The sequence below is a fragment of the Sturnira hondurensis genome, unplaced genomic scaffold (genome assembly GCF_014824575.4).
Source record: "Sturnira hondurensis isolate 20B ecotype Veracruz unplaced genomic scaffold, ASM1482457v3 Scaffold0024385, whole genome shotgun sequence".
Taxonomy (NCBI): domain Eukaryota; kingdom Metazoa; phylum Chordata; class Mammalia; order Chiroptera; family Phyllostomidae; genus Sturnira; species Sturnira hondurensis.
Window position 1 is genome coordinate 1,271,101 of NW_028097016.1, and position 24,125 is coordinate 1,295,225.

The 24,125-nt window shown below is 43.3% G+C and overlaps 1 protein-coding gene across 1 annotated transcript in view; it reads left to right on the plus strand.

Moving 5' to 3' along the window:
* GVQW3 (GVQW motif containing 3) overlaps positions 1 to 13,916 on the plus strand; it is a 28,776-nt gene extending 14,860 nt beyond the window's left edge. Inside the window, 3 exon segments of the mRNA XM_037038437.1 lie at positions 13,612 to 13,684; positions 13,687 to 13,817; positions 13,819 to 13,916. Coding sequence (XP_036894332.1) covers positions 13,612 to 13,684; positions 13,687 to 13,817; positions 13,819 to 13,899 — 285 coding nt within the window. The 3' untranslated portion in view covers positions 13,900 to 13,916.
* Positions 13,917 to 24,125: the final 10,209 nt, after the last annotated feature.

Consider the following 24,125-nt stretch of genomic DNA (forward strand, 5'->3'; position numbering starts at 1 on the left):
ACTGGGAATCGAACCGGCGACCCTTTGCTTCACAGGCCCTTGATCAATCCACTGAGCTACACCAATCAGTGCTATAAGTTACTAATTCTTTTCTTTCTTTCTCTACATTAAATACTTTGCTCCACCATCTTCTGTCTTACATTTTTTCTGATTGAAAGTCTGTTATGATTCCTATCTTTGTTCTTCTGTATGTGCTGTTTCCTCTCTTGGTGCTCTTAAGACGTTTTCTTTATCACCGACTTTAGCAATTTGATTAAGAAATGCCTTGGTATAGTTTTCTTCATGTTTCTTGTACTTGAGGTTCATTGACCTTCTTGGATTTGTGGGCCTAAAGTTTTCATCCAATTTGGGAAACTTATGGCCATCATTTCTTCAAGAATTTTTTGACCCCTTCTTCCTCTAGGACTGCAATTACACTCGTATATGAGGCCTCTTGAAGTGGTCCTACAGCTCATTATGGTGGGTCCAATTTTTTCTGTCTTTTTTTCCTCTCTTTGTGCCTTCTTGTTTAGTTTCTAGTGCTGTGTCTCTAGATTCACTAATCTTTTCATCTGAAATGTCTAATCTATTTTTATCTCATTTTGTATATAGTTTTTGTCTCCAACATTATAATCCCTATCTCTAGAAATTCAGTTTTTTAAATAGGTTTTTATTTTGGAAAAATTTTATGTTTTTAAAGATTTTATTTATTTATTTTTTGAAAGAGGGGAAGGGAAGGGCAGAGAGGGAGAGAAACATTGATGTGAAAGGGAAACATCAATTAATTGCCTTTCACACATGCTCCAACAGGACACTGGGCCTGCAACCCCAGCAAGTGCCCTGACTGGGACTCAAACTGGTGACCTTTTGCTCTGCAGGATGACACCTGACCAACTGAGCCACACCAGTCAGGGTGAAACAATTTTAGATCCACAGAAAATTTGCAAAGATACCACAGAGCATTCCCATATGTTCCTCATCCAGTTTCAGTTTCCGCTAATGTCATCATCTTACATTATTATGACATACTTATGAAAACTAAGATACCAACACTGGTTTGTTAGTATTAGCCAAACAGCACACTTTCTTCAGATTTCAACAATTTTTCCATTAATGTCTTTTTTGTTGTTGTTCCAGGAACCAATTAAGGACCTCCCATTTTATTTAGTTGTGATGTCTCTTGAGTCTCTTCTGACCCATGACAATTTCTCAGTCTTTTTCTTATGTTTCATGGCCTTGAAAGTTTTGATGAGTACTGGTCATGTGTTTTACAGAATACCCCTTAATTTGGGGTTTGTTTGATGTTCTCATGATTCTTAACCTGGAGTTAGGAGTTTTGGAAAAGGATGGCATAGAGGTAGAATGTCCTTCTTATTACATCAAATTAGAGGGCACATGATAGCATTGGTGATGTAAACTTTAGTCACTTGGTTAAGGTAGTTTTGCTAGATTTTCCTACTGTGAAGCTCCTGTTTTTCCCTTTCTATACTGTTTTTGGAATCAAGTCATTAAGTTTAGCCCATAGTCAGGGCATGGGGAGTGGTTAAGTTCTATCTCCTGGAGAGGGGGGAGTATCTACATACATTATTTGGAATTCTGTGTGCAAGAGTTATTTTTTTCTCCCTTTTAATTTATTTATTTAATCACTTAGTACCAATTTGAATGGGTGTATATTTATTTTATATTTTGGATTATAATACAATATTATGTTTTTATTTTGTTGCTCACATTGTTCTGCATCTGGCCATTAAATGCTCTGTGTGGTTGGCTTCTGCATCTCTTTGACGTACTCCTTCCCATCCTTTTTTTTAAGCATTGTTTACTTTCTAGTACTACAGCATGCTCCAGGATCATCTTGTATTTTCCCTGCTCCTTATTTGAAACCAATCATTTCTCTAAAGACCTATGGTTCCTTTTATTGGAAAATGGTATTTAGAAACCAAGATATGGACACTGAGTATGTTTGCTGTTTCTGGGACTTTGGGTCTTTTTTATACTTCCGTTCTTTACTGAACAAGCTCAGACTTTTCCCTAGCATCTTGATCACACCGAAAAACAGTTATAACTTCAAATGTCTTTATCTATCCACTGTACTTATCTTCATTAGTTTCAGTTGACTGATTTTTCTCCTCATGTGGGTCCTTCTATATGGGTCCTTTAGCTTTTTGGAAATAGTTTTTGACTATTACTTTTAGCTTTGTTAGACGGGACCAGAGCAACATTAGTCCAGGGCTAATTTGGCCCCACTATTAGGGCAAAGCTCACGATGCCTTGTGAAATATGCCTTGCCGCTCTGAATGCTGGGAATAGAAACTAGACTTATGTGATCCCCTGTGTAAATTTGCTCCTTCTAGTCCTTTTAGGTGGTTCTCTCTCTGGCCTCACATAACTTCCTCATATGCGTGCTGAAGACTCAGGGGGACCCTCAGCAGATAACCAGAGGCTTCTTCCTGTGCAGTGCTCTTCTCTTCAGTGTTCTCCCCTCTGAACTCCTGCCACCTTGACCTCCCCAGGTTCCTAACTCCCTCGCCTCAACCCAGGGAAATGACTGGGTTCTGCCTGGGTTTACTCCCTCAGCCTTACAGCCAAGAAACTCTCCAGGATGGAAGCAGGGACATTTGGAGGGCTTCCTTTATTTGTTTTCTGTGTCTTGGGGATCACTGTCTTTAGTTTGATATTCATTCAATGTCTTAAAAACTGTGTTTCATATATTATGTCCAGATTTTTAGTTGCTTCAGTGGGAAGGTCAATGAAGTCCCTATTAATATATCTTGGCCAGAAGTGACAGGATAAGCATAGGAAATTTATAAAGCCAGAGGCTAGGATTAGCACACAGGCATGCATGTCATAAAGTTTAAAGAGGTAATGTTGTATAGTGATTAAAAGTAGGGGCTGTGGAACCAGGCTGCCGGAGTTCAAATTTTCCCCCTCCCTTTTACTAGCTGAGTGCCCTGTGCCAGTTATGTGACCTTTCTGGGCCTCAATTTCCTCATCTTAAAATGGGGACCGTAATGGTCCTATTGAGATGAAATGAGGGTCAAGTAGATTAATAGATGAAAAGCATTTGGAATAGTGCTTGCTTCATAGCAAGCATTCATTAAATATTAGCTATTATTCTACATAGGTATTTAAGTGGCCAGTAAATTTGGCTGAGTTTTCTAGTGACCTTCGCGAAGTAGAAGCAGCAGTACATGATTTGTTGTCCATAAAATATATACAAACTGGTTGTACAGGAGAAGTCCAGATTTCAGCATACTGCTTCCCCAATATTCCTCATAAAGAGGATACTGTATGTGCCTGAAATAATATTCCAGCCAGAGAGTTTCCCAGGATTTTGTCTTGACCATCCCTGCAGATAGCCAGTGTCTTTACACCAGAGCTCAATTCAGTAAAAGTGATTCCACAGTGACTGAAATATTGCAGTACCTTGGGTCTGGCTTAATCCAAAAATAAAATTCATAACATCAGAATGGAACTACTGAACCACATGCCCTTTGAGCAATTCTCTATAATATAGGAGGGTCAATTAGGAGACAATTACAGTGATTCTGGCAAGAGGCAACTGAAGCCTGACCCAAAGAACTAGCTACAGGATGAAAGTGCCTTGGCATGGAACCCACCCACTGTACTGTGAGAATCCGAAAGGCTTTGCAACTGACTCAGTGTGCAGCAACAGGGAGGAAGAACTTTCAAAGCCTAAGAATGTAAGTATGGAAAGATGGGAAGGAAAAAAAACTTGATTGTTGTATTTATGTTGGTCAAATCTTCTATACTCTTACAAGTATTTTGTCAATCTATCAACTACCAAAGAAGATGTCTTAAAATCTCCCACTGTGACAGAAGAGGCCATCTGGCCAAATCCCATTTTACAGATGAGTCTATATTTTCTATGCCTTTGCTCAGGGATCTCAAATGACTTATGTGTGACCTTTGCCTTGTATCACCATGCCCTTGAGATGAGGGGCAATTCACGTCCTTTTAGTGCCAAGTCTCCTTTAATGAAACACAATCCTGGACTGGGACAGTCATCTAGTTTTTTATACCCAAAACGAGTTTTGCATGTTACTTAGCAGTGTTTCAGATAAAAACAAAAGGGAGCAAGGGAGGGGGGCAGGAAAGGGGCGTGTGCTTCAGCCCCTCCATTCTTTGGCCTGCCTGGGAACCCTGCGCCTTGGCCTTCAGTGAGAGCCTCTCCGTTATTCTGGGCGACTGCTCTTGGGAAGGTAAAACCAGAATCATTATGTAAATATTATGTATAGAAATCTAGTCAACATATTTTAAATTTCAGCTTTCTTAATATTTAAGTACTGACCAAGAAAAGAACATGAAATTTTGTTTATTCCTACTTTAAAAAAACTCTCACTGTGTAAAGTTGTCCATTTCTCCTTATGATTTTGTCTTACATATTTGGAGGCATTGTTTCCAGTTGATTCAAAGATGTTCTGGATCAGAGTATCTTTCTGATGAACCATCCCTTCTATCATTCAAGTATATGACATTCTTCCTAATACTACTTTTTGCTTTAAAATATATTATTACTGTATTATTTTGTTTCGAATTTGCCTAGCATGTTTTCTCCCATCCTTGTAACATTTCCGTGTTATGAATTTATTCATGTAATTGACACACAGCTGGATTTTTAAAAATCCAGTCAGAGCATCTTTGTCTTTTCTTAGGCATGTTTATACTTCTTATTATGCTGATATGCTGGGCCTATTTTTCCCCATTATTTTGCTTTATCTATATGCCATGTTTTTTTTTTCCTGCCACCTTTTGAGCTGGTTGTTTTCTTTACTCCTTTTTTATTCTCACTTGTGCTTTGAAAGGTATACATATTAATTTTATTGTCTTAGTGGGAGTTCTTACATTATTAATGTGCATACTTGCCTTGCCATTGTTAATAACCATCCCTAGTCATTGTGAAGATTTTAGGAACCTTAGAATTCTTTAATTCTGATCTCCGCCCTCTTCTATCTTTAAAGTACTTTGATTTTTAGTATTTTAGTTCCAACCTAGTTTTGATCACTAATCCTTACTTTAGATGTTTTAACAGACCATATTTATTTAGATTTACAAACCTGTATACCAGTTTATTTGCCTAACTTTCTTTTTATTAAAATATGATTCATATACAATTAAATTCACCCTTTCAAAGTGTACAATTAAATCATTTTGGGTAGATTCACAAAATTATGCCACTATCACCACTAATTTTAGAACATAATTTATCATCATCTTTACCCATTACCTCTCCATTTCCCTCTACCCCCAGCCCCTGGTAACCACTAATCTATTTTCTGTCTCTATGGATTTGCCTATTTTGGACATTTCATTTATTTTTTTAAATATTTTGTTTATTTTTAGAGAGGGGAAGGGAGAAAGGGAAAAACATCAATGTGTGGTTGCCTCTCTCATGCCCCCTATTGGGGACCTGGCCCCCAACCCAGGCATATGCCCTGACTGGGAATTGAACCTGTGACCTTTTGGCTCACAGGCCAGCACTCAATCCACTGAACCACACTAACCAAGGCTGTATATTTCATTTAAATGAAATCTTACAATATGTGGTCTTTTGTGTCTGCCTGGTTTCTTTCGCGTAGCATAATGTTTGTAAGTTTCATCCATATTGGAGCAAGTATCAATACTTCATTCCTTTTTATGTCTGAAAACTACTCCATTGTATGTATATAGCAATTTATTTATCTACTTATATAGATAAGTGATGCTCGAACACAGGCCCGCAGTGTCCTCGTCATTATGGATGAAATGAGACATTCACACAGACTACTGAGTCCGGTGGAGGAAAAGGGACAGCATGACTTTTCTCTCAAGGGGAACAAAAGCCACAGCCCTTGCCATGACCAGCCTTTATTGGGTTTCTCCACACATTACATGCTGGTCCTCATTTACTATGCACAGGTTGCTTTAGGTGGTTACCTTTTACAGAAAACAAAGGAGCCAATACTGCTAATCACATCCCAGAAGAGGGATATCTGCAAATGAAAAGGGAAAAGTGGTTGGACTGGTTACACTGCTCCTAGGAAGGTTTATCATGGATTTTAGGAAGTTACTTTGCAGTAAATGTTTGCCACTGGGGGTTGGGCCCACTCCATGCAGAATGGTCTCCTACAGATAAATATCTACTTACTTATTTATCTAGATAAATAATTATTAGTTTATAGGCATTTGGGTTGTGTCCACCTGTTACCTATCATGCATAATGCTGTTATGAACACTCATTAAAAGTGGTTTTGGTGGACATATGTTTTCACTTCTCTTGGATGTATACCCAGAGTGAAAACCAATTTCTTGTATTCAGTGGTGTGTTTGTGGATAAGTGTTTAACAATCAGCTTTCACGTGGTAGGGGGTAGTGGAGACCTGATTTGCAGCATTTGTTGTTCTCAGAGGTCTAAGTACTCGAGTTACCAAAGTGCAGAATGCAGGGATGGGAGGAGGTGCAGAGTGGCACACCGTTGCCCGGTAGCTCTGCAGTCCAGATACAGCAGATGTGAGTGAGCTCAAGGGCACAGATGACAGAAAAATTATAGTAAAATAGTTAAGAGGTAATGCATAGTGAGGGTTTTGTACTTTGATTTTTTTAAAGGATTCATTTAATTGTAAGTTTATATAATTTAATTTCTTATAATGACCATGTTTAACAATCAGTTTGTAAAATTCCTGAAATTTTAATAGTCCGCTCTTTGGACTGATGTGAGCTGGCTATCTGTGTTTTTCCAGCAAGATTTATATGAGGTAAACTCATTGTCTTTGCTTTTCTGAAAATGTCTGAAAGTTGAGCTTTCCCTCAGAAATGTAACTGTGTATAGAATTCTGGATTGAGGTTTATTTTCTTTCCACACTGTGAAGATGCTACCCTCCTGCCTTTTGGCTCCCACTGTTGCTGATGAGATGGCTGCTGTCGCTGTACTTACCATCCCTTTGGGAATCTGTCCCTTTTCACTGGAAGCTTTTGTATTTTTCTCTTGACTTATGATTTGGCAGTTTTGTTGAAGCATGACTAGTTATTAAATTGTTTATTGATCATCTTGGTATGTTTCTTCAATTCCAGAAAATTATCAACTTTTGTGATGGTTGATTTTAGGCATCGACCTGGCTGGGCCATGGGGTGTCCAGATATTTGGTCAAACATTAACTGGTACGTGTCTGTGAAGATGTTTTTGGATGAGATTAACATTTGAATCATAGACAGAGCTTAGCAGGTTGCCCTCCATAACGCAGTGGACTTCATCCAATCAGGCCTGAACAGAGCAAAAGAGTTGACCCTCCCAGGAATAAGAAGGAACTCCTCCTACCTGGCTGTTTGAGCTGGACATCAGGCTTTTCCTGCTTCCAGACTCAAAGTGGAATATCAGTTCCTCCCCGGTCGGTCTTGAGCCTGCTGCTGGCTTTCAGCTGCAGGCTTAGACCACGGGCTCTCCTGGCTGTTGGTCCTTTACGCTCAGACTTGGAAGTACGTCGTTGGGCTCCCCGGGCTTTGGCTTGCCAGCTACAAGTCTTGGGACTTGTCAGCTTCTGTAATTGTGTGAGCCAATTCTTTATAATCAATAAATATATATATAAATTTATACATATATATATATAGTATAGATATTAGATTTTTCTCATACACATGTGTTGGTTCTGTTTCTCTGGAGAACCCTGATAAATACAGCTATAATATTTTAAAAAATGATTTCCCACTATTCCCCCTGTTAAATCTTTCTGGAACTCCTATCAGATACATGCTTGACTTGCTCATTTTATCCTTCATATCTTTTTTAAATTTAATCTTTATTGTATTTTTTCCCATTACCATTTGGTCCCCTCCGCCCAGCAATCACCACACTGTTGTCCATGCCCATGAGTCCTTTGTCCTTTTTGCTCAATCCCTCCTCCTTCATATCTTTTAAATTCTTGTTAAGATATTTTTTATTTCTTTCTGTTTCTTTACTCCGTTTTGATTGATTTCTTCCAGTGTCTCTCATAATGACCTCTTCAGTTAGATCTAATATGTAGTTTAACTCATCCTTTGAGTTTTTAATTTCAGTGACTATGATTTCATTTCTGGAAGCTCTGTATGATTCTTTTAAAAAATCTTCCAGTTCTTTTCCCCTCATACTATTTTGTTCTTATGGCTCTCATTACTTTCTTATCTTTCTAATGTAATCACCCTACTTCACAGTTTTTTTCATCCTTCTTTTTCTATCCTTCTTTTCTCTAGCTGGTTGTGTTTGTTGACCCTTCATCTTAATCATTTCTTTCCTCATGTGATTTGTTACTTTTTGTGAGCATCTTTATCAGGGATTGTTATTTCTGCTAGTCCTGGATTGTTAAGTATCCCTACAGAGCAATTTCAAATTTGTTTCAGCCCTAACCTAAGAATTTTAATAGGTCTTACTTCAGCCCTAACCTAAGAATTTTAATGGTCTGGACCAATTTTTATGTTAAGTTATCTCAGTAGGTGCCTACATATACAGGAAGAGAACACTTAAACCTACCTATGCATTTGGCAGAAATTGAGGTTTCCATTTCTCGTGAGTGCCATTCCCCCCACTCCCCACCCAAGGCCTTCAGACATCAAGATTCCTTGCAACTTTTCTAACCCTGGGGTATAGTTTTTCCAGTCTCCTTTTCACAGAATGGGGCAGAGCTGCCAATGTCAGGGCTTTATGCAGGGGCTCAGCGCAAGCTTCCTCACCTGGCGGGGACTTCAGCCCCGCATCCTACTCCTTAGTGTACGGTGGAACCCGGCCTGCAGCTCTCAGGATCTATAGGTAATTTGAATCCCGTGCATGGTGCTAAGGCTCATCACCTGCACCCTTTTTCATTTCTGACATCTGGGGACTTCTCTTTATAGTTTTCAAATTTGGCAATAGAATGTAACTTTTCAGGTATAGTTCATGCAGCATCTCTATGGGTCTGTAGAAGCGGGTGGGGTGGGAGAATCATCTATACTAGAATAACGGTCATGTTTCTGGAAGTGGCCAGATTGGAAATAATAATATTGTGAGAAAAACATTTATTATCTCCATTTTATAGATAAGGAAACTGAAGCTCAGAATGTTTGTTTAAATTGCCACAGCCATAAAAACTTTAAACGGGGAAATGGTTTTTTTTTTTAGTCTGTCTACAAAATCTCATGCAAGATATGTTGGTATCTTAAAGGTAGCTTGGTACCTCTGGGTCCTCTCCATTGTTAGCCTTCATGGACAATTCATGCGTGGCATTTTGCTAAAATAACTACTCTGGAAAAGACTCCTCCTACTAGTAGGTAAGTCTGTTTGGAGGTAAGGGGAGGGGGCTGAAAGTAAACTGGGAGCCTGAACCTGAGAGCTGCTGGTAGGGCATTTGGCTGGGAGCAGGTGGAAACCAACAGGCATTTCTGCCACCGCCTGGAAGCGTCTCCCACTTGTGCAGTGGTCAGTGAACAGGGCATACTAAGGGTGCTGCCCATGGTTTTTGGCTTGCCTCTGGAAGGAGGAGGAAGCCCAGGCTATGGCAGGATTTACCTGTAAATTCTGGGGGGTTTAGAGATGTCTCAGTAGAAACTGGCATACGTGTGTGTGTGGTTATATGTGCTCTCCATGTCTCCTAACAACCCTGTGAAGTAGGACGCTCTCAAATGAGGCCCAATACACAGCTGGAAATAGGTAGGGCCAGACTCCAGACCCAGTTCTTTCTGACTTCAGTCCGAGGGCTCTTTCCATTACCACGTATGCCCCGCCCGCCCCTAAACTGGCCCTCCTCAGTCTCGGTCTTGGAATCACACCAGGCCCAAGTGGGCTTGATGAAAAGTGTAGGTGGAAAGGGATCAGCTCTGAAATAAGTTGACGCCTGTCCCTGGGGCTATACACAGAGTAACGATGCAGTCCTGAGAAGAGATTCCATAATTACTCGAGCAATACCTGAGTGTAGTCACTTTGGCACGGTCATGCTGGGAGGCGCGGCACTCCTTCTGATGATACCACTACTGCCCGAAACTCCGGTGGGACTTTCCCTTTATAAGTCGTGAGAAAACTTCAGTCCCGTTACTGTAAAATTACACCTCATTTCTGGTCCCAAACCCAGCTGCAGCTCCACATCTGACTTACCGCGAGTTCCAAATGGCTTTTGGCTGTTGCCAAAAATAAAAAATCAGTCCCCAGAGGTGGAATTGTATTATAATTTAGATGCAAAAGAATGGGTTGAGTGCTCTGCAGACAATTTTCAAATCAAGATTATAGAAATGTGTAAAGTAGCAGAAGCACTGTTGAAATAAATATATCCTCCCAGGCTGATATCTTGGAAGAAGACAACTAAGTTTTGTTGTATAATTTCTGCTGTTTAAGAAAAATTGCTCATCTTGAGGGGGCATTGTGAAAAGAACACTGGCTGTAGTCAAGATGCCAATGGGATAATACTGAATGCAGGCCTGGGCACTATGAGATGGCCCTACTGAGCGTGGTGGAATTATAAGTTGGTACCACTTTGTCAGAGCAGTTCAACAGTAAACACCAAGAACTTTTGCAGAGTTTAAATCATTTGACCTAAAAATTCCACTCCTAGGAATCTTTCTTAGAAAAATAGGCAAAGAGGGGGACAAAGATTTATGGATACAGATATTCATTTTATTTGTAAAATAGTAAAAAGGAAGTGAATAACCCCACAATGGGGAAATTGTCAGATAACTTTCATTGTACTCACTAAGTGAAATAAAGCATCCATTCAAAATGATGTTTTTGAAGAATTGCCAGTGTTTGAAAATGTTCATGATAGAGTTGGTGGTAAAGTAAGACTATAAAACTACATACATTATAGCCCCATGTTTACTTTATGTATGCTTAAAAAAAGTCTCAAGGTAGATTCAAAATGTTACCAGTAGTTTTATCTGGGTGATGAAATTACAGGTGACTTTGAATTTTCTTCACTATATGTTTATATAAATAATTTTGATCATCATAACTATAAATAATACTTTTATAATTAAAATTATGTATAATGAAAATTAATTTTAAATAACTGAAATAGAGAATAGGCTGACAGTGACCAGGGGGGAGAGGGGAGGGAATTTCAGGGGAAATAGGGGAGAGATTTAGAGGAACATATATAAAGGATACATGGACAACAACTGAGAGGGTGGAAATGCAAGGCAGGGGGAGCACGGGGGTGGGATGGGATGGGAGTAATAGACAGAAAACTGTACTTGAAAAATAACTTGAAAAAAAACTGTACTTGAAAAAAAAATTAAAAATTTGGGAAAAAAGAGAAATAAACATGTTTTACTGGAAGAGATCTGCCCCCCAAGAAGCTGATGGCTTAATGGAGGAAGTGAGACACATACACAAGTGAATTTATTAAGAGATAATAAGGACTATAATGGAGCATTGACAAAGTGTAGAGGGGAAGATTAGCTTTTTCTGGGAGGGTTGAGAGTTAGTGAAAACAGGTAACATTTAAGCAGGGTCTTGAAGGTTGAATAGGAGTTCTCTAGGGCTCTGTAAATTGTCAAGTGCTATAGAAGTGTACGTTACTTTAGGGCCTTTATTATTGCCGTCAAAGTTTACCTCGTATAAAGCTCTCTTTCTTGTCTCTTTCCCATGCTTCCTAAGACCCAGGATCCCTGGGACAGGAAGCAGCAGCAGTTAAACAGTTCCACACCAGCGCACTAGCAAGTGAACTGAAGTGCATCCAACGGAGGAGCAGATCCAGGACCAGAGGACATAAAATTATCTGGGAGCGGGGCCAGGAAGGTGCTGGTGGGTAAACAATTTCCCTTTATTTGCCACCCTGTGAAAAGGCTGGCTTTGCTTGGGGCCTCCACCCTGAGTCATGGGGCCATCTCCACCTGGGGGATGGTAAAAACGGAGAACGAGCATCACACATCAGGTCATGATTTACGTTGGCGGGAAATGGTGTGTCAGATGTCCTTACAGCCTCCAGACAGGGTGGAGTGGAAAGGAGGGGTGTGAGTGAGGGGACCAGGAAGGGTGGCAAGAGATGATTTGTTTGGGAGAAATTGTTAGAAGCTCAGGGTTGGAAGGGATTTAAAACTTACGTGATTTACCCCTCCCGATCCCCTCCCCACCATCCTTTTCATGTTGCCATCCTCTGCTTTCAGGGCACAGCTCAAGCCTGCCTCTTCTCTTACCTCCCACCTCAATTCTTATGCTTCAGGCATTCCTCATTATTCGATTTCATAGGAAAATATAACACATATGCCCTTCTGTGCCTCCTGTTGCCTATTTATTTATTCAAGCAACAAATATGTGTTTAATAGCCACACTATGCCTGCAGTGTTTTAGAATCTAGATGTTGTAAGAGTGAAGAAAAAGACAGCCCAGCTCTCTTGTCCCCACGGACCTATCATTAGATCCATGGTTCTCATGGACCATTCATTGTAGTGGGGAAGACATACAATAAACGAAGGAACATGTAAGAAAATACCAGGCTATAAATGTCAAGGAGTCAGCTTTAGGAAAATGTAGGGGAAGAACTTCCCATACAAGGAGAGCAGCTGGTTCCAAGATCCGGGGAGATAAACTTTGTTTGCTCTGAGAGCAAAAATAAGGAACCTGGCATTGTGCACAGAATACACTTTCTTGCTTAATATGCAAATAAAAATCTTTTCCTGTTTTAGGACTTGATGTAAGCGTTGCCTCTTCAGGCAGATCTCTCCTGATTTCCCCAGGTAGAAGTGACCACTGTCTCCTTTCCTCACTCGCTGCTGACTCTGAGTGGGCTTCTGCAGACAAACTTGTAACAGTCTGCCACTCTTACCCTAGCAGAGCATCACTGCTCCCTGGTGGACCTCAGGGCGGAGCTTCCTAACTCAATTCCTAAGGCCCAGCACAGAGCCCGGCACAGAGTCTGTGATCTGTATGCATTTGTTCCTTGAATATGTGAACTCTCTCTATTCACTCTATCAGAATCTCCTTATTGACACTTATCCAGAATTAGCAACCATTTATTGATCAGCGCCAGTCCCTGTGTTAGGTACTTTCAACTCTGCTAACTTGTACAAGGCTCATAGGCTCATGACCACCACGTGCAGTGTTCTTATCCTATTCTGCAGTTAAAACTCAGAGAATCAAAGTGAATTCCGAGGTGACTCAGTAATAAGAATCAGAGCTGAGATTCGAACGCAGGTTCTCTTGGCACCAAATTCCGATGCTTCATCCTCTTTGTGACGCACTTGTCATGCGCTAATCTGCGGAGCCGCCACCTCCTTTCTCCTAGATAGCCATTTCCCTGAAGGAAGGGTCTGTACTTGACTTCACGCTGTGTTCCGCATGATACCCAAACAGCGATTTGTATTTGAACATATGCAGTACGTGTTTCTTAAACACCCAAGGAGTGGAAAAGAAAGTGTAAATGTGTAAATGAATGCTCCACCCAAAGTGAACCAGCATCCGATATCACTTCATAGGATGGTGGTGGGCTGGAGCAAGGAATATTTTTGAGGGGAGGGGCCTTCCCAGTTACCTCCGCGCCCATCTGGGAAAGTGAGCGTGCCGTCTCCGTTGGAAAGCCCTCGTTTCTTAGAAATCACACCTTTTGCTCAGTTGTACATCTCAGCAGGCAGGCAGGGGCACAGAGGGGAACATGCATGGCTTCCAATGAGTTGGGAAAATGAGGTTAAGTTTCGATTCAGATAGTTATTTGTGTTTTCTGGGTCTGCACGGTCGATAAATTTTCAACGAGCAGTGATTCTGTTCCTCATCTTTCACGCTTTATGGGACTTCGGGGAATGAAAGCATAACATCCTGCTTTCCCATAAGTTCTCTGGCCGGTACCCTGGCACCAATTAAAGACATGTCTATGCAATTAATCAAAACCAATTTGGAAGCACTCCCGGCACTGCTCCTCTGATGTGCTGCCTGCTCCGTGTACAGTAGTTCCTCAGCTGCAGCCATCGAACCAGGCACATAGGAGCTTTTGATGAACTGGCTGAGCCGGCCCCAAGTGTTAACTATGTCATCTGACATGACTAATGAGGCTCCCAACTTGATTCGCGTGAGCGGAGCAGCCCTGCTGTCTGGAGGAGGCTCAGTTTCCGCAGCCAGCCTTGGAAGAGGCTGCAACGTGCATGGTACACACTCCATCATGTCAGCAGGAGTCCTGGAGGCCTCTAGTGTTAGAGCTGGGAGTCGTCCTCTGGGAGGGTGGCGGAAACTGTGGGCCAGGCTCTGAGCTGGGCTCTGGAGGGACTGTGACCCAACTGAAACTTGTAGCTCAGCCTCCTCATTTTAGAGACACGGAAAACAAGACCCAGCAGAAGTGTGGGGCTTTCTAGACACCAGAGTTTCGCAGATAGAAATAAAGAGAAGGGATGGTTGCTATCCTTGAAGAGTTAAACCCCTTAACGAGCATATAAATGCTCTCAGGAGTAACAACTGGGGCCTGATACAAGTACGCTTTATCAAGGGTTAAATCATGGGTTTCTTTCCTTTATTCTGCAAACAGGATAAGGGGAGGAGAGTGTGTGTTCTTGTCACCTTCGCAATCCCCAAAGCATGGGATTTGGAGTCAGCAGATTGAGGTTTGCGTCCCAGGTCTACTTTGAGTTGATGTAATCTTGAACAAATCACTCCATTTTTCTGAGCCTTGGTTTCCTCACTTGTAACACTGAGACAAGCCAATTACTTCTGCCCACCCAGCCTACTTCCTAGAGTCCTGGTGAGACCCAGCAGAGTTAATGTGTGTGAAAGTGGAAGTGAGGGTCTCTGCACATGTTAGTTATTCTTCATACTATTACAGCCTTTAAGAACCCCTGGCTGAAATCTTTGAAATAAGGATCCACAGCTAGATTTAACTCTCTTTCTCTTCCTGCCTCTTCCAAATGCACAGGAAAGAGATGGATATAAAACCAGTTGGTCATCTGCCTACAATTTTAACAGCTTCCCCAGAGAGTCCATGACACAGAAAGGAGAAGTGCTCAGCCATTGTAATTTAATGTCATTCCGCACATTGATCGAGCACCTACCATATGCCAGACATTCACCACGCTGTGTGGGGAATCAGAGTTGGATAAGACACGTCCCTCGGCCACCTTGAGAAGCTCACCAGTTAGTGGGAGACACAGACATGGACGTAAATAACTGTAACACACTGCAGAAAACACAATTGCCATTGGAAAGATGCAAATCAAGTGCTGTGGGAGCCAGAGGAGACTGGGAAATGTTTCCTCAAGGCAGCATTCCTGAAGGATGGGCAGGTTCAGCTCTGTCAAGAAGCAGGAGAAACCGTGCTCCAGACTGAGGAAACAGCACAGGCAAATGCGTGGAGTCCTGCAAGGAATGGTCAGCATAAAATCCACCAATGTATGGGGTGTGAGTGTGAACAAAGGAAAGTCACTGGGCCCCGGCTCTGAAACCCAGGCATGGATGCTGCGGTTTCGTGCTTCTCTTTGCTGCCTGGGTCCCTTTGGCCTCTGCCCCTCAGTCAGAGAGAATGCCACACTGCCCCTAACTCCAGCATGGCTGAACCCAAGCCCCAGGCAGAAGAGCCAACAGCGAGGTGACAGCCACAATCTTAAAAGCAGAGCAGCGGCTAGGGCTGGGAAATGCCAGTCACAGCCACACCTCCCCCACCCAGGTGAGAGCTTCACGTGAATCCAGCAATGACACTGTGGAGCATGACGACAAAGACCCGAAGCCTCTTGGCATGTGTCCCATGCTCTGTGTCTCTCCTTCCGTGCTTTGTCTAGAAGAAGCCAACTTCTTTGTGAGCACTGCCATCAGAACAGCTTTGGAAGGCCTGGAGCTGCAGCTGGACTCAAGGCCCAGCCATGAGCCACCCCAGGGGCTCCTATTGTCTCAGCCTTCCCATTTTTCACTGTAAATCATGTTTTATTGTGCAAATAATACAGTGAAAAGGACATCAACCCTGAAAATAAGAGACAGGAAAGAGAACGCCTACTCGTACATTATCTGTCTCCTTTTTTCCTTGCTCTTTCCTTGCGGTTGACTGTGAGCATAACTTTTTTGTCTGCTTTCATCACTGACACAATTATATATTCTATTTTTATCACTGACAAGCACATCATACAGCTTTTTGCATTTAGCTACTGCCAACCGCTAGTCTCCACACAGGCCTGGCCCTGCTTCCGCAGGACTGGAGAAAAAAGCAAGGGCTGTGTAAAAGTGCCCCCCCTACACACACACACAGATGACATGGGTGCCACTGACAGTTGGCATGGGGAAAGTTGCCAAGGAAAACCACCAACTGCTCTGCCGTCATGTAGGCTTGGGTGGGAATCTCAGCTCCTCTACTTTGAAGCTGCGTGGCCCTGGGCCAGTCACTCTCTCTTTGAGCCTCCGGCCTTTGTCTGTGAAATGGTTAGGGTGTGGTATCAGTGCCATCCTCGTGGACTTGCTGTGAAGGTTACATCAGATACCAAAAAAGAAATGCCCAATACAAAAAATGGTAGCTCCCCTTCCTGTGCCCTCGCTGGGCCAACCTAGGGTGCACTCTGCTTCTACCCTTCCTTTCTTGCCCTGTCTTGGCCTGTCCCTGCCCCCCGGGGCCCAGCAGGCCTCCTGGGTGAGCCCAGCTAAATTCTGATAGGCACACCAATGTGTATATTTATTATTTATTGGATGAGTGCACTCTCTTTTACTTAAAAATTCTCCTCTGATGGAAATGGGTTTTTTCCCAATTTTCACTATTTCTAATAATGATGCAATAAATCTTAATGTAGACCACTCATTGCATCCTTTGAAAAACACGTTTTCTTCGAAACAATCCCCAAGAATAGAATCACTAGGACAGAGGTTAGAAACATCTTAATGGCTTCTGATGAGTATGTCCCAGCGGTTTTTCAGAAGTTTGTGCCTGTTGTTCTGCCACCAGCGGGAGGGAGGGACCATTTGGGCTGCATTATAGGCTCTTGGGCTCTGGCCACAAACTCCCTTCTTGTTTTGTTTCCCACCGTTCTCTCCCCCAACCTGCCTCCCGCATTGCAGTCACGTGGGATGACTCACTATTTTCCCCTAAAATGATGCTCCCACACGTTTGTGCCTGTGTACGTCTTACCGTTCTCCATCACCCTCACATAAGAACATCCTTACATCCTTCCCCTCAACACACCCTTCAGTCAGTTGCCTCTCAGATGCACCCTATCTGGGGACTGCACCTGAAACCCAGGCATAAGTGCAATCAAACCACTGACCCTCTGCTTTGCAGGATAATGCCCAGCCAACTGAGCTACACTGATCAGGGTGAAGAGTGAGTCACTCTTGCTACATGTGATGCCTGGAGGAACCGTTAGTATCCAAGTGGTCTCATGAAACTACTGTCCCCCTAACCTGAGCTACATGCCCAAATCTGCGTGATTCTCCTCCCTCCCCACTGCCTCGACCTTTGCAGAAGGTGATTACCAAGTTACACCAATTCATAGCCTGAATATTCTTGGATCCATTTATCTCCATCTCATTGCCATCACTATTGGCCATCACTTTTCACCAGGGTTCCAGCAATAGTCTCCTAAAAAAGAAAAAAAGAGTAATATGTACATGGTTCAAAAGTCAAATTTTTCTTGAAGGCTTTTAGTAAATAACAATAGATTCCTGTCCACGTGCCCCACACCACACCCTGCTCCTCAGAGACAACTAGCCACTTTCAAGTCTCTGGGCTGTTTCTTTTGGTATTTACTTGTCTTTTCCAACAGTACCTATACTGTTGTTCTTGATTTTTAAGTTTAGAAATTATCTACTGACTTTGAACAATGGGAGATTTTTCTAACACCACTTCCCTGCCCTGTCCTTCAGGGTAACTATCATAATGTTTGGTTAAACTATTGTGTGGTATTTACATATTATGACTAGGAGTGTCATTATAAATATTTGCCCTCTGAGATGCCAGCATCCCCTCCAGGACCTTCCTGGTGAGGCCTGATGGCAGAGGGTGGAACACTGGGGGCAGGAGCTGTTGCAGGGGATGTGGGGCAGGCTGGCCATTGGCTGGCAGGTGGTGGGCACCAGAACAGTCTCTGAATGGTTCCCATGCAGGGCTCTCTGGGCCCAGGTAGGTGTAGCAAACAAGGCTGAGGTAAGCCTTCAGAGAGAGCCAAAGGCAGTGCCGAGGAGGGGCTACAGGCTGCTGATGGCACAGGCACCCAAAAGGGTGCTGCCTTTTCTAACAGGGTTCTGGAGACGTTGCCTGTGCCAGGGCTTCCCTCTTTAGATGATGGACCCTGGGAAGGTTCGGGAAGTTCTAAGGCAGGCAGCAGGGGCAGCTGAAGCAATGATGCTCAGGGAGCTTCCGGGTAGCTGCTGTTTACCAACCACTGTAGAAAAATTTCAACACTAACAACTAGTACAATCTAACAGAATGAATACAGTCCTGTCGACTCTGATTATGACTATGTATTTATTATTCACAGCCAAGCGTGTACGGCTTTGTGATTATATTTACATTCTTGGTCAGATTTTAGTTTTTCCTAGAATTAATAATTGCCTTGTTGTTTTCTTTGGCTTACTTCCTCTATACCCATCACTAAAATTTCTTCAGACTCTTGGATAGAACAATATCATAGCCAAGTCAGGTAATTTCTCACTTCTGGCTACATACGAGGCACTGTGCTGAGCACTGGGGACTCAACTGTGAACAAGGTAGATATGTCCTTGCTTTCATTAAGTTTACAGGTTCATAAGGGATCAGACACAAAATAATTATAATTGTTTTAAGTAAGTGTTACAAATAAGAGTAGTATGGCTTCTATGGGAAAACAGCAGAAATACCTCATCCAGTTAGAGAGACAGCAAAGGTTTCAGACTGGAAGGATGGATAGAAACTATTTACTCAGACAAAATACATTTACTGATTGTCTGCTACTTGATGGGCACTGTTCTAAATGCTGAAAGCATAGTACTGGACTGTGGCGGACTCCAGCCAGCAGAGTCCGCCTGTTGTGACTGAAGACGAGAATAAATGCACAGGCGACAGCAATCCTGTGGAGAAAAAAGGGACGGCACAGCTACTCTCTCAAGAGGAGGGCACCCCGACCCTTGCCTAGACAGGCTTTTATTGTTTGTCTTGGGCCTTACATCAGAGAAAGATTTATCATCTATTACATAGAATATTATTGTCTACATTTTAGGTACAATCAAGGAAATGAAAGTAACATGCAGAGGGGAATGGCAATGAGCTGATTAGCTCTGTCCTTGGGAAAATTCACACAGGCTTTGGAAATTACCTTGAAGACAGACAATATACATTTGTTGTTCTAGACCAGGGTGATGGAGTTTTAGCAAGAGCAAGCCATAACAGTCTCTATGCATTTTCTAGGCCTGATTCCCACAGGAAAACTCAGTTTGAAGGTCTGGCTCCTGCCCACCACCTTGCTTCTGTAGGTTTCCCGTACAGAGCTGAGTCACATTTGCCAGCCTGAAACAAACCAGTCCCCTACACTGGACAGCCTAGGCAAGGCCTCTGCCTTCCTGGGGCTTAGGTTCTAGTGAGGAGAGGCAGATAATTAACACAGAAGATAATATTCAATAGAAACAAAACAAAAACCAGATGGCATAATGGGGAATGGCCAGGGCAGATGGTGGGATGGGGCGAGGCTATTTAAGGCAGCTTGGCAAGGTCACAGAGGAGGTGACATCTGACTTGATATCTGAACTATGTGAAGATTAAAGAAAAGAGGGTCCCGAGCAGAGGGATGGCTCAGTGCCAGATCTGAGGAGGAGCAAGATCATGAGCCTTTAGAGCAGAATTGGAAAGCAGTTCCGTAAGGCTGGAACAGGAAGGGTAGAGGGCAGTCGCTAAGATAAGGGAGCTGTTGTTACAGAGCAGGAGCCCTGGCACCTCCTAATAATACCATGACCAATAAAATCCCAACTCTGCCGTTACGTTGTAAGATACATTCCCCATCTGCTTTTCCTCTCTTTAGTATTACAGGAGGTGTGGAAACTTGCAAGTTCCATTTTGGTAGACCCCCTTGCCAGGTGGATGGTGACTGAAAGGCACGTGGAGGGAAGAAGCCGCTGTTTCATCCAGCCTTTTGGTGGGAGTTTAAGCAGCGGCTGTGGCAGCCCTAATAGATCAGTACCTGCCGGGGGCTGGCTTCACCCAGCAGTGGCCGCACCTTCCTGATTTCCCTTTTTTCCTTCTGACCCTTCCAACCCTTTCCTCCTTGGGCAACTCCCATATGCCCAACATCTCTGTAAACTGTGTCCTGCTTTAAGTCTCTGTTTGATAGGGTCTGGAGTAGTGCCGTCACATAGAACGTTCTGCAGTGATAGAAATGGCCTGACTGTGCTAACCGGTGCAGCGTCTACCCACTGGCTGTGACTTCTGAGCTTTTGAAATGTGACTGATGTGATTGAGGAACTGAATTTTTCATTTCGTTTCATTTCAATAATTTAAATGTAAATAAGCCGCGTGTGGTTAAGGACAACTGCACTGGACAGCACAGGTCTAGGATGATTTGTTTTGCTGACAGGACCCTGGCCGATGTGGTCGCTGATGCAAAAAGTTGTCATGGAAAACTGACCCTCAGAGATGGGACTGTGGGGTTGTTACATGACCTGACTGGGCTTGAGCTCAGTGCTGACCTCATTGCCAGTGGAAAACAGAATACTGTATCATGGAAGAACCCCAACCTCATGGAAGATGGCGAGGAGTAACAGGACTCCAAGTTGGCTTGCCGCACTCCAGAGGTGCTGGAAGTAGACAATGAGACTCCAGATCGGAGCAAGAGAGTTTATTTCTCAGCACAGCAAACAGCAGGAGCTACAGTGTGGTGCAGCTGGTTTCCTTGCCCACCGGCCCCATGGGGCAATACACTGGGCCCAGATGGCAGCAAGGCACGCAGTGGGGTTATACTGTCACTGAGGGGCCCTGTATCGGGGCTCAGAACCATTTACAGCAAGCAGTCAACAAGCCAACCTCCTTTCCCTGGGGCGTGATCAGTTGTACAGTAGTCATGCTGTGGTCACCTTACCTACTTAATTGCCTCTGTGACTAGCTGCAGAAATGACTCAGGGTCAGAGCATGGTTAGACCTTGCAGTTTGGCACACTCGACAAAGACGTACAGGGACCCCCGGGACCCCTGGTGGACTGTCTTTCCCAATAACTAGCAGTCCATGGCCTGCAACAGCAAGAATTACTTACTTGTAAATGCCTGGGACAGGGTGCCTATTGAAGGCAAGTCTTTGGGAGGCCAAATTGCCACTAAAATAGACTTTTATGGTGGAAATTGTGATTACAAAGTTTTTGAGATGGGTTGGCTGCTTTTGACTGTACTGGAGAGATTATTGAAAGAAAATTACAAGCTCAGAGTTTTAAACTTGCAGTTCTAGACAGATTTAGAGAATTGGAGAGCTTCTACTATGGCCCTATAATCATTTTCTTAAAATCTATTATAGCTATAGGACTAATGTAATTGAAAATCCGATCCAAACTTGGATCGTGTGGCTACAGAATTATAACATTAGTAGAATTTACAGCTTCTCCAGGTTTCTTGGATGAAAGGGCGTGAATGGAGGTGAAGGGGACCCTGACCCTCATAGTGAAGACAGCCGGTCTGATGCAGACAAGTAGGAGACTCTGGAATGCCTAAATCTTCTTGAACTCAGGAAAAAAAAAACTTTTAAAAGAAGCTATGGGTCTCTTCTCTATCTATTTTCTTTCCTGGGGAAGCATGAGTGTGTGACCAGGTTTTTTAAAAAATTATATCTTCAGCCCTGGCTGGTGTGGCTCAGTGAATTGAGCACCAGCCTGCAAACCAAGGGGTCACCAGTTCAATTCCCCGTCAGGGCACATGCCTGGGTCGCAGGCCAGGTCGAGCCCCCAGTAGGAGGTGAGCGAGAAACAACCACACATTGATGTTTCTCTCCTTCTCTTTCTCCTTCCCTTCGCCTGTCTCTAAAAATAAATAAGTAAGATATTTTTTAAAAAATCAGTCTTCACATACAGAAGTGTGTGTGTGTGTGTGTGTGTGTGTGTGTGTGTGTGTGAAAGACAGAGAGAAAGACAGAGAGAGACTGAGAGAGCAGAAAGAGAGCACATGTGTGCATAAAGGCACCTGTTCCCCCAACACCATTCAGGACCCTGTTGTTTGAAGACAGAAAGTAAATATTCAAGCCTCTTTCCAAGTTAAACGAGTCTAGATCTCCTAGCACCTCCAACACACTTTGACTCTATGTCCAGTCCTTGCCTGTTAGTATACTGGACGCAGGCAGGATAGAAAATTCCCAGACATAAATCCATCCACCTTGGAAGCATTCACAGCCCCTTGCCAACTCCAATTCCTATTCTCCTCTTGGGGACCTGTATTTCCCTCTCCCACTTGCCGCATGCTATTTTTATTTGTTTATTGAAGTACTCTAATTGCTGGAAATCTCCCAAGGAAGTAAGTCATCATGCTACGGTCTGTGGGGTTGTTTGGGGCTCCACACAACCCCCATGGCAGATGTGTATTTGTTGCCATCGTAACTTCATTGTAAATTGCAGGGTTCCCTTCACTGATAAGATTTCAATGCAGTAATGATACTTCAACACTCTACTCATCTGAGGGTGGAACAATGAGTAATGTGGGGAACCCTGATCTCAACTCATGGTCTTCCAACGTAATGGTAAAGACAGGGAAGGAAAAGACAGTTACAATCCAGGGAGATCAATGCAATGATAGAAAGAAGTATAAGGATCACTTGAGCTGTGGGTAGGAGGTGGAGAAAGAGAAGACGCTTTCCTAAACCATGCCTGGAACGATGAGGAGGGATTTTCCAGGGAGGGTGGGAGTGGGATTGGCAGTGAGCCTGGCACAAGAAAGCAGCACATGAAAAGGCGTGGAGGGTAGAGACAGATGGTCTGTTCAAGAACAGCAGCTCATTCATCCCCAGTGACCAGAATTTGAGGGGAAGGTGATGAAAGATGAAGCTGCACAGGTGAGGACAGCCACCTGTTCCGGAAGAGTTTCGAGCACATGAGTGACATGATTAGTTTTCTCAGTCAGCAACGTCAGTCTGGAGAATGGCATGGGAGCAGACAGAGTAGTTAAGAGGCTGCTACGTTATTCCAGACAGGAGATGTTTGAGGCCTGAAGCAGGGAGGTGAGTGGGCGGCAGAAGCATGTAACAATTTGAGGGTTATTTAAAAGGTAGCATTGATAGAACTTAGTAACCAATTAGACATGAGGAGTGTGGGAGAGGGAGGATCAAGGGCGAGCCCAGGCTTTCCGTCTGGCTAGCTGGAAGTACTCAAAAGTGTGAACCCATGAGAACTTCAAGTAAGTATTCTAGGAACTCAGAGGCTAGCGAGACCACAGCGCAGGGATGTGGAGGGTGTAGTCAGTGAGCACCTCTGCCTTTAGAGGAGAGGTTAAGCCAGTAGATTAAGAAAGAAAATGGGTCAGTGGAAGAGTCTGAGGCTTTGGCATCACAGATACATGAGACCAAATCTCTGCTCTTCCACTAACTTGCTGTGTAGCTCAGACCAAGCTCTTATTCTCTGAGGTTTAGTATCATCATGTGCAAAAATTAAGATAAAGCTGATTTCTATTATCTCTCCAGGGAAAACTTAGTTTGTAAAAGTGTAAGTACTGGACCCATGTTAATTGTCACCATCTTCATGTTCTTCAATTGTGTATGTGCAAGGATTCACCCGTTGTAATTATCCCCAATAGTTATTGAGTGCTTATAAGAACTCAGACACTGTTTATCAAGACTCACTCAATTTAACAAGCATTATGTATAGCTACCATCTAACTTAATCTCTACCATAACTCTATGAGATGGATATCATATTATCATCCCTATTTTACAGGTGAGGGAAGTGATACCGGAGAGAGGTAAAGAGCTTTGCCTGGGGTCATGCTGCTGTAAGGCCCATCGGTGTGAGTGGTAGAGCTGGGGTGGGAACCTGGATCCGACACAGCTATAGTCCTGGGTGCTGCGGAGGAGCAAATGAGACAGAAGATGGTGCCTGCCCCTCAAGCTCCCATCCTAAGCTGAGGACTCAAAGGCCAAGAAATGATATCAAGTCTTGGTGGTGGATGGGTTGTTGGTATTAAGCCGTCTGATCCTTTAGTAAGAAAGGTGGGATTGCCTCTAATTCATCTAGGGACAAGGGCACAAGGGCAGTGGGCTACCTCAACGGAATCACTTTCTTACTGGGTCTCCTGACACAAAGGAAAACCTACTGAGCATGGGCAACTATTC